The sequence below is a fragment of the Mustela nivalis genome, assembly GCF_964662115.1.
Source record: "Mustela nivalis genome assembly, chromosome: 10".
Classification (NCBI taxonomy): domain Eukaryota; kingdom Metazoa; phylum Chordata; class Mammalia; order Carnivora; family Mustelidae; genus Mustela; species Mustela nivalis.
Window position 1 is genome coordinate 30,426,829 of NC_139029.1, and position 14,160 is coordinate 30,440,988.

Below are 14,160 nucleotides of genomic sequence, written 5' to 3' on the forward strand. Positions count from 1 at the left end.
CTGGATAGTGTGATAAAAAAGAATTATAAAAGCACATTCCAAATCTTACCATCCTTATCCTTTAGTGGTAAAGAAAAAACAAACAAACAAACAAAAAACCAAACTACCAGAAAACCCCCTTCTGCAAGATGGCCATTGTGTCTTGAAGTTTGCTTCAACTTGGGTTGAGAGGAGTAACATTAAGCACTCACTATAGCCATTTTAAGAATATAAAAAGAAAGACAATGCAAGCCCTTATCTTCAAGAAGCTAGACAGTATAGTCCTCCTTTAAGGGAACTGAGAGTACCACTCCATTTTGCACTAGTCAGACCATCCCTGAAGCGTGGAGCTGGCTCTGGGCACAACAATGTAAGCTGAAATGGGTTCAGAAGGAAGTCCAAGCTGATGAGGGGCTTAAAAACTATCCAATTTCAGAGATATCTGGAGAAAAAAGGCCTGGAAAAACAAGAGTATCAGGCGCTATCTGAAAAAGGCTTCAGGTGAAATAAGAAATAAAATTAGGACCAATAGATAGATATTGGGGAAAAGCAGATTTCAGTTCAAAATTTAAAAAAAAAAAATGTTTTTAGTCATGAGAGCTATCACAAATAGAAAAGGTTCCTCTCTGGGAGGTTACAATTTCCCTGTATCTGGAAGAACTGAAGTAAGGGTTAGACATGTAGTTGCAGGGGATGATCTCAAGAGTCCTGAATCAGGTGGAAGTTGAATTATGACTTCTGAATTCCCTCTAACCCTGCGATCCTAGGATTCTATGCCTTTTCACTTCCTGTAAGGGTGACTGTGAAGTCTTCACATATTGGGAAGATAAGCTCATGTTGGTGGCTACAAGTTTCTTCCAAATCTGATTTTCACTTGAAAGTTTAAATTTCTCATTTACAGCAAATGCTTACAGGTGGTCTTCCTTGAAGTGACCAGCTCACTTAATTTGGAAGAAAGAGTCTGCCAAATGCACAAGTCAGTTGTTCTTTTAATTAAAGATGATGTTCCGTGAAAAAGTGGCTACTAACTTGAGCTTGCAGCTCAAACAAGCCCACAAGTGCATTTTCCTGAGACAAGTATTACACCTGGATATCTTAAAGCGGGGGAAACCGAACTCACAGAAGTTGCCAGAACACACACTGCTAAAGCTAGGATTTGAATGTAGATCTTTTGGTTTTTAAAGTTCATGGTCTTCTACTATTTTACCCTGGAACCAATAAACAAAACAAGAGTGTATCCCCAAAGAAAGGACAGAGGATAATGAACAAAACATGCCGAGTTTTAATAATGAAGGGCATTGGAGTCTTGGTGATTTCTAGGTTTCTCCAATGATCCTTAGTAAGGAGTCTTAGCTGCCCCAAAGAATTCATTATCAGATCTCTTCTCCCTCCAACAAAATGTACTATATGGAATTGGAAACTGATCTGTAAAATGTAAGTAAGTCCAGCTTGTGTGTGTATGTGGGTATGTGTCTACATGACATAGGACAGGAACAATGGAAAAGAAAAAAGGAACAGGGAGAAACCCATTTGGTTTACCAGTTTCCTAGACTGGAACCTTGTTTTCATTCACTGCAGTCTATCATTGGCCTTGGCATAGTTACTTAGAGGATGTGTTCTTTATTAGCTTTGCTCAACTTGGCTGGGTTCAGCTGTGTGCTGCCAGCTGGGTTGATGCCAAGGCTAAAACTCCACTCCTCTAAATTCAAGTTCACTTAATAAAGCATGCGTTGCCTCTTGCTCTCATCTAGCTCGGTTAACACTTCTAGTTCTCCAGATCTAGCTCCTTCTCTCCCTCCTGACTCTAATTCCTATAGCATGGAGAGAAGACCGCTGCAACTATAACGACTTTTTGTGTTTTCTTGGGGGACCTTTTGGGCTGATAAATCTATAGAGTGGGGAAAAGAGAGGATAACAAAATCATGCATGGTGGGACCACAAGCCAAATTTAAAAACCTTCTACTACTGATATTCAAAGGAGTGACTGACCTTAGTTGTGTAGGGCAGCCGGGAAAGGGATTTGGGAGCAGTTTCTGTGAGTGGAGGGCTATGTGTTTTGAGAAGATGATTTGCGAATGGGTCTGGTGAAACCCAGGGCCCTCTGGGAGGCAGTGTGAGTGCACTGTGCTGAAGCAGACGCCGCTCAGCCACGCGGTTGCGCTAGCATATTCCAGCTGTTCTTAGTGTGAAACAATGAGTCCCAAGAGCTTATCATCAAACTCCTGCCTTCTTGCCGTTGCACCCTCAAAATCTTGTTTTTTCTTTGCTCTGTTTAAGAGTTTTCCACGTTTTCCTCATCTCCTTTATATACGTGAATGCTTATGTTTTTCCTACTTAGTAAGTCATTAGTGAGATTATAATATTTCCTCAAAAAATCATCTCTTTAATTAAGGGAGAGAATGTAATTAAAGAGAGTTCATATTACTGGTTTCCCGTATGGCTTTCCTAAAAGCCACAGACACTGATTTAGAAGAGGGGCTTCTGCAATCTGATGTGTACTGATGCTGGCACACAGTAGGTGCTGTTGTAAAAGCCAGAGAGAACTACATGGGTCTGAGAAATCTGAAGACAACAGCAGGTGTGGTCAAATCTATGAACTGCTTAAGTCACATCTCATTTTTTCCAGGAGTTTGAGGGACTCCAGCTGTTTCACTGCATGTGCCAGAGCACTGCTACCATTCCCAGGCATCTGCGGCTGCTGAAGGCCAGGGAAGTGGGCAGGCCAAGAGGCAGCTCCAGGAAGCTGGAAGAGGGGCATGGGACAGGGCTTTTCTGTCCCTTAGGCAGATATAATGAGAATCAGAGGAAAAATCCAGATCCCCGCTTCCTAATCTAGTGTCACTCAAGTCATTTCTCCCTTTCCTTATTTCTATTTGTGTACTGTATACATACAATCACGAGAAAGCCAGTTACGGGAGTACTGGTTCACTGCTCAAACCTCATCTCCTAAGTATGTGTATCTTTTCTGACCAAAATAGAGCATTTAAATGCTTCTGTGCATAGCTCAAAAGCATTTTCTTGGGATGCCCAGGCATCTCACGTCAGATAGAACTAACATCCAGTGGGCGTCTGCCATGTGCTGCTCGGTGCTGTGTGTGTGCACGTCCATTCTCCCATTTCAATTACTCTATCAACCTGGGAAGTGGGCATTTCTCTATAACCTCCTAGCATTACTGAGAGGAGGCTGCTCGACAAGTGTCAGACACATGGATGGACACAGGCCAGAGCCCAGTGTGAGTTGAGTACAAGGCCAAAGCTAGAATAATGAGAAATTATGTGTGCAAGCATGTGAGTGTGTTAGGGAGGAAATGGTATATTAGAGAAAGGCAAGGCCTGGAACTATGATATCTGAGAGGGTAAAAAGGAAAATAGCCAAAAAGCCAAGAGGCTGTCCTCATTAAAGGTACCAAAGAATTTGTTTTACTTATTAATCTGTGTGCCTGTACCTTTTCTGACATAGTTAGTGAATACACCTTCTCAGGGGACAAGGAGGGCATATTAGTTGCCAGAAGTTTCTAGAGAGAGGACATTCTCCTGTTTGCTGTGGCTTAGCAGCAAAAGAAGTTGGCTGAAAGGGCAGGTGGACAGCCTGCAAATGTTTCTGGAGATGAGTGCCTTTTGCCACTCTTTTTTTTTTTTTTAGAGCGCAAGAGAGAGTGAGCAAGTGGGGGCAAAAAGGGAGAGAGGGAGAGAGAATCTTAAGCAGGTTCCACACCCAGCGCAGAACCTGATATGGGGCTCCATCCCATGACCCTGAGATCATGACCTGAGCTGAAATCAAGAGCTGGTCGCTTAACTGACTGAGCTGTCCCTTGCCAGTCTCACTTTTGGTCATAAAGTTTCCCAAATTTAAAAACCAGAACATTAGTTTAAATAAATTTTAGTCTGGTGTTAAAATGAGAGTAGTACTCTCACTTTTGTAATTAAGTGAATAGCTTTATAGTTGATGAATAGAAATGGAATCAGAAAACATAGCATGACCTATTTCACTCAACAAATTAGTACTGAGTCAAGTGCTGGGGATATAAAGATGAAATTATATATTAGTTCCAAATAACGAGGACTCTAGGCAGTAATGAATCCTAACTTCCTAGACAAAACAAAAAGAAAAATTTTAGCTCTGTCACTAATGCTTATACTGAAAGACTAGTGAAATTTTAAATGTTGCAGGGGTACTTATTCGTTACATAAATAAAATAGGTGTTGAACTGTAAGAACTCATATTTTGGCTCCGTATTCAAAGAATATGCCCCCCCCCCCAAATCTTTTTGTCCTTTTCACCACAATGTCACTCCTTCAATTCTTTCACTAGAATATTACAACAGCTTGTTAACAGACATCTCTGCCTCCAACTTCTGGAAGCCACCTGTCCTCTCACTGCTACCAGAATGATTCTTCTAGAACAAAAATCTGATCTGTAATCTCCCAATGAAAGCCCATTCAATGGCTCTCATTGCTTTTAGGACAAATACCTTGATCTTTAAAACAGTGTAAAAGGGGAGCTGTGTACTTCCTATGTTACTTGCCCAGCCTTTCCTCTTCCTAGTCCTCTCTTTACACTCTGCAATCTAGTTGTGTAAACATTTTTTAGGTCCTCAGCACACTGTTTTTTAAAATTTTTTAATTACCTTTTTTTTTCTTTCTCCAGTCTTGGGCCTCCACTCCTTTCCCACTGCTAGCTAGAATTTTCCCTCTATCTCCCCACTCTTCCAGTTTCAGCTCAGATGTCACCTCCTTTGGAAGCCTCTTCTGGCCTCTACCTTCCATCCTCCAAACTAGGTTATAGGCCCTTCCATACTTTATTACTTAAAAGCTATAATTCTTTATTTGTTTGTATGCTCCCCAAACTGTAAACTCTAAAGGGAGAAGCTCCATCAATCAGGCCACAGACCAGCACTCAGCTGTGACCTGGAAGAGCTTGAATGAATGGATGGATGGCTGAAGAAAACCAAGCTATCAGCTGACCTACATCCTGTGACCAACAGTCTGGCCTGGGTTGTGTTATTCCTGCCTCTACCCTAGTTTTTCCCTGCATAGTTTAGGATTACAATTTAACCAACCCCTTTTCTGACCCAGAATCCTAAAGTGACTATAGTATAGTTTCCAACATAGTTTTACAAGAGGAAGACGCTATCTATGAAGTATGGGAAATACTTTTAAATGTTTCATAGAAACAAGTGGAAGAGACTTTCTGAAAGTTTTGTTTTTAAGCATTAAATTCTTACTCTCTAGACCAGAGTAATATTCCTGCACCTCAAGCCCAGCACTGAGTCAGCTTTTGAAGTTTTCTCTTTGTATGACGCCACAGGTAGAAAGGGTGGGATGAAAGGGCAGAAGAGGCCTGGCTGACCTTTTACTCCAACAGGTGTGCTCAAAGGCAGCACCTCTCCTGGACTCCCATATCAGTATCCGCATATAGAGAATAGCCAGACCCGGTTTACAGTCTATGAAGTCACAACAGACTGAAGTATAATCCAGATAGCAATACATTAATTTATAATAAAAACGTAAAGATGAAACAGTTTGTATCTCATGTTCTCTTCCTATTGTAAAACTGCATAGGAAGATAGCCTATGATCTAAAATGGGCTCACCCAGCCTGAAATCAGGGCAAGGGGGAGTAAGGTGGATGGTTATGATGGTGAAAAGCCCAAATAAGCATTATTGTCATGCTGAGTGGACTGCACTCTTCATTTGTTTTTTAAAACTTAAAAGGTAAAGTTGCCTTTATTTCAGTTTTATGTTAAGTCACACACATAAAAAAGTGATGAGTTAAAAAAAAAAAAAAAAGCTTTGGGGTGCCTCGGTGGCTCAGTGGGTTAAAGCCTCTGCCTTTGGCTTAGGTCATGATTCCAGGGTCCTGGGATCAAGCCCCGCAACAAGCTCTCTGCTTGGCCGGGAGCAAAAAAAAAGAGTTAGGAATTAGGAAATTCTCTGCTATAAGTGACCTGCTTTACATGGAAAAAAAAAAAAAAAAAAAAGCTTTTATCTTTTAAAACCAAGTACCCTGGATTAGTTGCAAGCTTGGTATTTGCTGCTTATGAGAGGTGGCGGGACCCCAGGAGTTCAGGAGCTCTACTCCTTAGCTCTACTACTTCTTAGCAAAGGAGAAACACTGGCATGGAGGAGTCTGAGAGAGATAGAGTCCTAGGCAGGTGGGGGGCACAGCAAGGTGGTAGGTGAGCTGGAATGGGAATCAAGCCAGAGACAGTCACAGGAGTCACTTGTTACCCATTGCCAAGAGCAGGAAGAGAAAATATCACTGAGTGGGAGGGCCCTCAAGGGTCACCTATTCAACCTCTCACATTAGGAATCACTTGCTCAAAGAAATAAACCGAGTTTGTGGCCCAGTTGTGATGAGACCCCATTTCAAAGCTCTCACTGTATACAACATGGCTTCTTTCCTATTTCATATCAGGATCCAGAAGCCAAAATCCAGGGTCCCAAATGAAGCTTTGAAGAAAGCCTGAAGAAGAATGGGGAGAGTACAGGGGAGACATGTGAAGGCAATATGGCTCGAAATGGCCCTGCCAGCTGGCGCTCCTGGAAGATCTCTATGACTTCGTCCCCTAGACTCAGATATCAAGAAAATTAAGTCACTTAATCCTCTGGACTTCACTTTTCTCATAAATAAAATGTACCTGAGAATAATTATACCTAGTTCAGAGTTACCAGGAATATAAAATGAAATAAATGCACGTAAAAGAACATTAAGTAAAATCATTACTTTTCTTTTCCTACTCATTGTGAGCAAGAAAACTTCCCCTACCAAGAAGGCAGGAAGGGAGGAGGAGACGGTACGATTAGAAAGAGAACAGCCTTACCCAGAGAGAACATCTTGTTTTGAGAAATGAATTGAGTAACTGCATTTTTTCCACATTGGATCACTTGCTCCCTAGCCAGGACACTGAGGTGGCTGACGTTCTGCTGTTTCTGAGAGCTACACTACAGAACCTACTGAGGGTATGAGGAGTGGGGGGCGAGGGAGTCACTGGAGGAACGCTGGCTGCTGGAATGGTGACTGAATGACCTGCTCTGGAAATGCCAACTGGAAGAAGGTCTCTCTCTACATTCTGAACCTGGTCCTTCTGGTCACCTTCTGTTACAAATCAAAGCTATCCACGGACATGAAGAAGGGCATGAAAAACAGTCAGCAAACACCTCTGGAAGAACCACAGAGCGAGTCATATTTCTTATCAGCAGGGTACACAGTAAGAAAGGAACACCCGCCCCACGACTCCTGGGCACAAAGACTCCCAGCTCTCCTGGCTCTTGAGAACGGCCTAACGGCTCTAAGAGATTTACCAATCCAAACAACACAATTCTCTAGGCAAGAAAGTGAGAAAATCAGCCTACTCACGGAACACAGCAACACAGCCGGGAGCACCAAGGGTTACCTTGTTCGTCTCAAGTAAACAAAAATGACTCTGCTACCATCTCGCAGCACATCTCTTCCTGCTGCCTCCCCAGAGATAACTGCCTCAAGGGGCTTACAGCGCACACAGCAATGGATTTCTCACAGCAACTGCCCAATACTTGATCCTTGAAGCAGAGAGGAGGAGCACTTTCCTGAGGCAGGAAGTGTGTCTCCCCGCTGCCCTGCCCCCATTTCAAGGGCTCTCCACCTCAGTGCCACCCACCTCACCCCAACAACCCTTACCTCTTCCTTGTCAGTTACCCCGGCGCCACCCATTCTCCATAAGCAGCCCGCGTGATTTTTTTTTTAAAGAACAGCTTTATCGATAGGTACTTCACATACCATAAGATTTGCCCTTTCAAAGAGCACAATTCAGTATTTTTAGTAGATACACAGAATGGCAAACATCATCCCTATCTAATTTTAGAGCATCTTTATTATCCCTGCGCTCATCAAAGGCATGTCCCATTTCCCCTCTCCCCCAAGCCACTGGCAACCACTACCTAACTTTTGTCTCTGTGTTTCTGCCTCTTCTGGACACCCCATACGGATGCAGTCATGCTGTGTGGTCTTTTGTGACTGGCTTGTTTTCTCTTAGAATAAGGTTTTTCAGGGTACATCTGTGGTGCAGCATATTTTGGGACTTCATTCTTCTTTAATGCCAAACTGTATTTCATATGGAGATACCACATTTTATTTGTCTGCTGGGCACATGGTGGACACATGGGCTACTTCGACTTTTTGGCTACTGTGAATAATGTTGCCATGAGCATTCATGACACGGTTTTATGCGGAAAGGTTTTCTATTCTCTTGGGTGTATACCCATGAGCGGTATTGCTAGGTCACAGGTAACTCCACGTTTAACATTTTGAGTAACTTCCAAACTGTTTCCAAGGGGGTTGCACCATTTCACCAACTCACTAGCAATGTGAGCTCTAATTCCTCCATACTCTCACCAACACTTGTTACTGCCTTTTGATGATATACCCATGGGTGTGAATGGTATCTCCTTGTGGCTTTGATTTGCATTTCTCTAATGGCTAATGATGTAGAGTATCTTTTCAAGTGCTTATTGGCCTTTTATATGTGTCCTTTTTGGAGAAATGTCTATTCAAACTCTTTGCCCATTTTTAAACTGGGTCGTCTTTTTCATTGTTAAGTTGAATTCTGGATACAAGTGTCCAAGTGACTTTTTAAAAGTAAACTAGATCCTGTCACTCCCCTACAGAGTGTCCTCTAATGTCTCCCCACTATGTTTAGAATAAAGTCCAAATTCTCACTCTGGCTTTTGGGGTCCTAGCAGGTTTTGCCACTTTCCTCCTTGCACAGTGCATTCCAGTAGAAGCAGGCTTCTCTCTGCCCCTGAAACACACGCTCATTCGTGTGTCAGTCCCAGGACATGTATGCCCCTCCCTGCTTGGAATTCTCTTTCTTGTCATTCAATTTGGATGTCACCTTTCAGACATATTTTTTCTGAAAAGAAATTAAATCTGAAGAATCTCCCCTCTCCACCAAGAAGAACAAGGAAACTTTTGGCCATGATGGATATGTTCACTATCTCGACTATGGCTATGGTTTCCTGTATGTACATTATGTGTCAAAACTTTTCAAATGGCATACTTTAAATATGTGCCATTTGTTTCACTTCAGTTACACTACGATAAAGCTGTTAAGCAAAAACTCCCTTCACGATCACTCCTCCACTGCCACTGCCTCATCATACTTTATTCCTAAGGAGAAACTGACAATCTGAAGCTACCTTGTTAATTTCTTGATTTTGGTGCTTATCAACCATCTCATCCCACTAGAACAGTAGTTCTAGGAAGACAGAAATGTTTTTCATCTTTGTAACTGCTGTATCCTCAACTTAGCTAACGATTAAGTGCTCAATAAATATCAGGCGCCCTGACTGAGTGAAATGATGGAGGTTTAGGAGAGACTGACAGACAACAGGAAGGGCGGTTTTCTATTCCCTCAGATTCACTAGTACTTTTAGACTTCAGGGATGAGATGCAGCTATCTCAAACTCTATTCCTGGGTGATACCCAAGATCATTGTCATTAGAAATATAATTTATTGTTCAACTGCTCTGGTACTCTTCCAGTATTTTATATATACTCTTCCACCAGGAGTGGTTATTTTTATAATAATAGCACAATCATAAGAACATAGCATAATATAATATACATTATATAGTAATTGTAACAAATACAGTAATAGCATATAATAACTATAATAATAGCAGCAGTAATAGAAAAAAAAAACACTTGTTTAGCACTGGGTATTTAGCAGATACTAGGGAAGCATTTAACCCACGTCATCTCATTTATTCCTCACAATAACTTTATGAAGCAGGTGTTCTCTTACAGATGAGGAATTTGGGGTTCAGAAAAGTGAACTAACTGCCCAGAGCCACGTGGCTGGTAAAAGAGGCAGAGCTGGGACTCAAGCCTACGTCTGTCTTGATGCAGAGCTCACGCTCTTCCCACTGCACTACAGCGCATCTCCACTGCTCTGGTGACACAGTGCTAGTCCGGCTCACGTGCAAAGCCCCTGAGTCCTGAGACAGAGGTGCATCCCAACAGATACCCCTCAAACTCTGAAACAGGCCAGGAACCAAACTGACAGAGAGGAGAGGCTAGGTGCTGAGGATAAACCAGGATATTTGGAGTGAGGAAATTTTACTTTATCCCAACCTCCACATCTAGCTCCCTTTGACATTTAATTCTTGTTTCTGATTACTCTCAGGTAGACCTTGGTCTTCACCTCAGTCGCCTCCTAGGGAGGCTGAGTGAAGAGATGCCGCCCATGGAGATAAGCAATGCCCCTTCCCGACTTGGGCCCTGAGTTCAAGAGCTCACAGATGAGCCTTTACCTTTTGTGCCAGGCGGCTGTAGGTTGTCTCCAGTCAAGGAGCACCAGCCCACAGGGAAGATGTCCCGGGAGTCGAAGCGGCACCAGTAGTCAAAGGCCCCTCGCCACCCGTCAAAAGTGACAAGCACCTCTGAGCCCCGCACCTCCCCAATAGTGGCTGGGCAAATGAAATGAGGGTTCTTCCTGTCCACAGCTTCTAGCTTCATTCCCATTTTGAAGAAGTTGTGGGAAGGTGATGGTGGTTCCTAGATGAGAAACAGAAATATGCAGACCTAGATGCAAAGACAGAGGCATCTGTGTGCCAAAAGACTGCTACCAAATTTGGATGATGAGAAAGTGACCGGCTGCTCTATAAGATTTAAATGGAAGATTTAGTCTTTGTTTTAAATGAATTTCAAAGGGTACCAAAGTATTATTACTTCTTAAGGTCTAACATTTTACCATTTTTGATTCAGACTTTTTTTTTAAGAAATAAAAAGTAACAGATAAAGGTAAATCCCTTTTGCATCCATTCCATATTTTCGTATTTTACTATATATACATACATCCATTTGCATACTTTAACATTTTATATAAATGATATCATACTGTACATATTCTACAATTTTGTCATTAACATTCTGTTCTTGAAATTTACCTATATTGGTAACTCCAGCTCCAATCCATTTCAAGTGCTAATAGTATTCCATTATATGTGTATATCACTACTTACTCATTTCCCTTTGACGGACATTTATGATCGTTTCTAACTGTCCACTATTTCAAGAGTTTCAATGACCATTCTTGTATCTGTTCCTTTGCACACATGTGGGAGGGTTACTTTTGGAGGCGTGTGCAAGAGCAGAATTTCTGGGTTATAGGAGAGATGTATGCATCTTATGCTTTATTAAATACTGTCAAATTGCCCTCCTAAGTGGTTGTAGCATTGTGCCCACTCTCTCCAACAGTGTGGATTTGTAATGCAGTTGCAAGGATAAAGTTCCTAGAAAGTGCTGTACACTCTGTTCTTTCCCTGGCCTTACATTTTGATCCTACACCAATAACACCATCCTATTAAATGGATATCTGGTAGAAAAAGTCCCCTAGTTTGTCATTTTTTGGTATGGCTTTGGGTGTTCTTTCTCCTTGATCTTTCACATGAATTTCGTCTGATCTTTCATATGAAAGCTGATTTCATAGAATCAGCTTTTCAAGTCCACAGAAAACCCCTATTTGGATTTTGACTGGAATCCCAATGAATTTATAGATTAATTTAGGAAGAAATAACCTTTGTATAAATGATATTTAGCTTTCTCATCCATGAACATGATAGTATTTTCCATTTATTAAGCATTCTTTAATGTAGATTCCTTCTCTAATATGAAATTTTAAATTTTCTCTATAAATATCTCATGCTTACTAACATTTTTCTAGGCATATTATAATTTCATTGCTATGGTAAGTGCTATCTTTTAAAATTTTATTTTCAAGCCACTTGTTGCTATTAAATAAAAATGCAACTGATTTTTTAAAACTGATCAGCTGATTTAATACTGAGTACCTTATGATGATTCATATGTCAATTTCCTTGAGTGCTTGATTTATCAGTTACTGAGAGACATGTACTAAAATTTCTCATAGCAATTGTGGATTTTCCAATTTGTCCAAATTCTGTCAAATTTTGCTTTTATATCTGAGGCACTGTTTTTCAGTAGTGTGTACTCTTTTACTGGTAGATAGAGGGCTCTTTAGAATGTCTTTCAGCAACAAAGTCTCCTTGCCTAAGATCAGTATGATTAGCGCTGGCTTCATTTGGATGAAGATTTGCCTAGTGTTGTCTTTGCTTTTCCTTACAATATTTTAGTGTCATATTTCAGTAGTGTCTCTTGTAAACAACATGTAGTCAAATTTAAAAACAATCTAATTGTATGTCTGAACTGATGAGTTTAAGCTCATTTTTGTGATAACTGGTGTATTTAAATTTATTACAATTATCATATTGCCGACTTTCTATGTAACTTGATTTTTCCAGGTTCCCTTTTCTCCTTTATAATCAATTGAATTTTCTTCCCTTTCCACTGCTCCATTGATTCAGATGTTAACCGTTTTCTTTATAATCGTCCAGTGGATTATTCCTGAAGATTATAACTGTACAGCTGACATAATTAAATCTAAACTCATCTTTATGTACAGTCCCAAGCAATATAAGGACCTTAGACTGTTTTACTACTCCCGAGTTAATAGGCGTTTGGTAATTTAGCTCCACGTTGTTATTATACTTAGTTTATATAGTTATAGGCACTGCTTGATTAGCTTTACCCCCATGTTAAACAATTTTTCCTCACCACTACTTCTTCCATTCTTACTTTCTGAATTCAGTTTTCTCCCTCATGAAATAAATTTTCAGCTGTTCTTTCAGTGTCTATATTAGTAACTACTTGTATAAATTGTTTGGAAATGTCTTGATTTTACATTAATTCTGAAATAATAATATGGCTAGATATAAAATTGTAGGTGGACAACAGTTTTTTCTCGATACTTGGAAGGTAACTGCTCTATTGTCTTTTGGCTTGTACCGCTGCTGTCTGGAAATGTGCTGCCGGCCTACCTGTAATCCTTTGGAAGGTGTTCTGCGTGATTACTTGTTCAGATCTCTCCTTTGGACTTCAGTCTTAATTCTGTAAGTCCTAGTTTCTTATATACCTACCCTTTAATTTGTTCTTTCAATCATTAAGTTTCATTTCTGAATGTTTAGCTTGTTTTTTTCAAATATTTTTAGAAATAAGGTTTTGTATCCTCTCAATTTTTAAAGTCCTTCTTTTCATTCTTTAATAATTTTTAAATACGTCATTTATAATCTCTTTCTGGTGTTTCTATTATCTGAAAGCCCTTGGGGTATAGCCTTACTGTTTATTGGATCTACTGATGTCCCATCATGTTGAATTTGTTTTGAGAATTTTTAGGACTCTGGAATTCTGAAACAAACCCTCATATTCAATGATGCTTCACTTTTGGGACGTCTATGACCTTGGATTGAAAGCAACCAAACCACCTGGAGAGGCTTTGGGTTTGCCTCTGCGGGTACTCAGAAATATCTCCAGGCACTCTATCTGAACCGTGGACCTGCAGGGGTCAAGACCACTTTATCCATTTTCACCCCTCCCTAGAACCCACGCAGAGCCTTTCCTTATCAGTGTTAACAGCCTCTCCACAAAGGAGTAACCAGCTGATCTGGTCATCTACATTGCAGTCTCAGGCCCGTTTCCCTGCCTTGCACAGGCCCACAAGTGCTCATCTATCCTACTGTGGCTTAAAAGATAAAAGGTCCTTATAAAGTAAGACTGGCAATGCCCTTTAAGGCGTCTACAGATGCACCACATACACTTGTCACTGGTTCTCCTTCCTCATTCTGCCTCTGCAGAGTTTCTAACTTTCTGGTAGCTCGGCAAAGCCTGTAAAAGAATATTTGTTGGTCTCCCTCCCCCACCACCCCACCATTTTGATATATGCTGTAGTGAAAAAGCTTTTAAGTTGCCCAGTACACTATATTCTGGGAACCATATAGTGCTCTTTGGGTTTAGACTTAACTAGCAGGATAGGCAAAACTACTTCAGTCCCCTTTACCTCATTAAAGAATTCAGCTGAGCACAGACTGATAGCTTCCTGCCTTAAGAAATAAGTAAGAATGGGTACAGGTTTTACATCCCTCTTCCACCACTTACTAGCCATGTGATCTTGGGCAAGTTCTTGATTCAAAAGTATTTGTTTCCTTAACTATGAAATGGAAATTGGAATTCTTGCTTCAGAAAGTTAACTGTGGATATTAAATGAGATGGTGTATAGCAACTCCAAACACACTGTAGTCATTCAAAAAAGAGTTTTCTTTCTCTTTGTTTAGCATATGGACCTTA

At 40.8% G+C, this 14,160-nt stretch overlaps 1 protein-coding gene across 11 annotated transcripts in view; it reads right to left on the bottom strand.

Annotated features, from left to right (window-relative positions):
* SCMH1 (Scm polycomb group protein homolog 1) overlaps nucleotides 1-14,160 on the bottom strand; it is a 170,412-nt gene that overhangs the window by 67,599 nt on the left and 88,653 nt on the right. For 10 of the 11 annotated variants that reach the window (XM_082687115.1, XM_082687114.1, XM_082687113.1 and 7 more), the window contains one exon: nucleotides 10,272-10,515. The exons of the other annotated variant lie outside the window; for it this stretch is intronic. In XM_082687115.1, coding sequence (XP_082543241.1) covers nucleotides 10,272-10,515 — 244 coding nt within the window. The remainder of the gene's footprint in view (nucleotides 1-10,271; nucleotides 10,516-14,160) is intronic. 11 annotated transcript variants of the gene reach the window in all.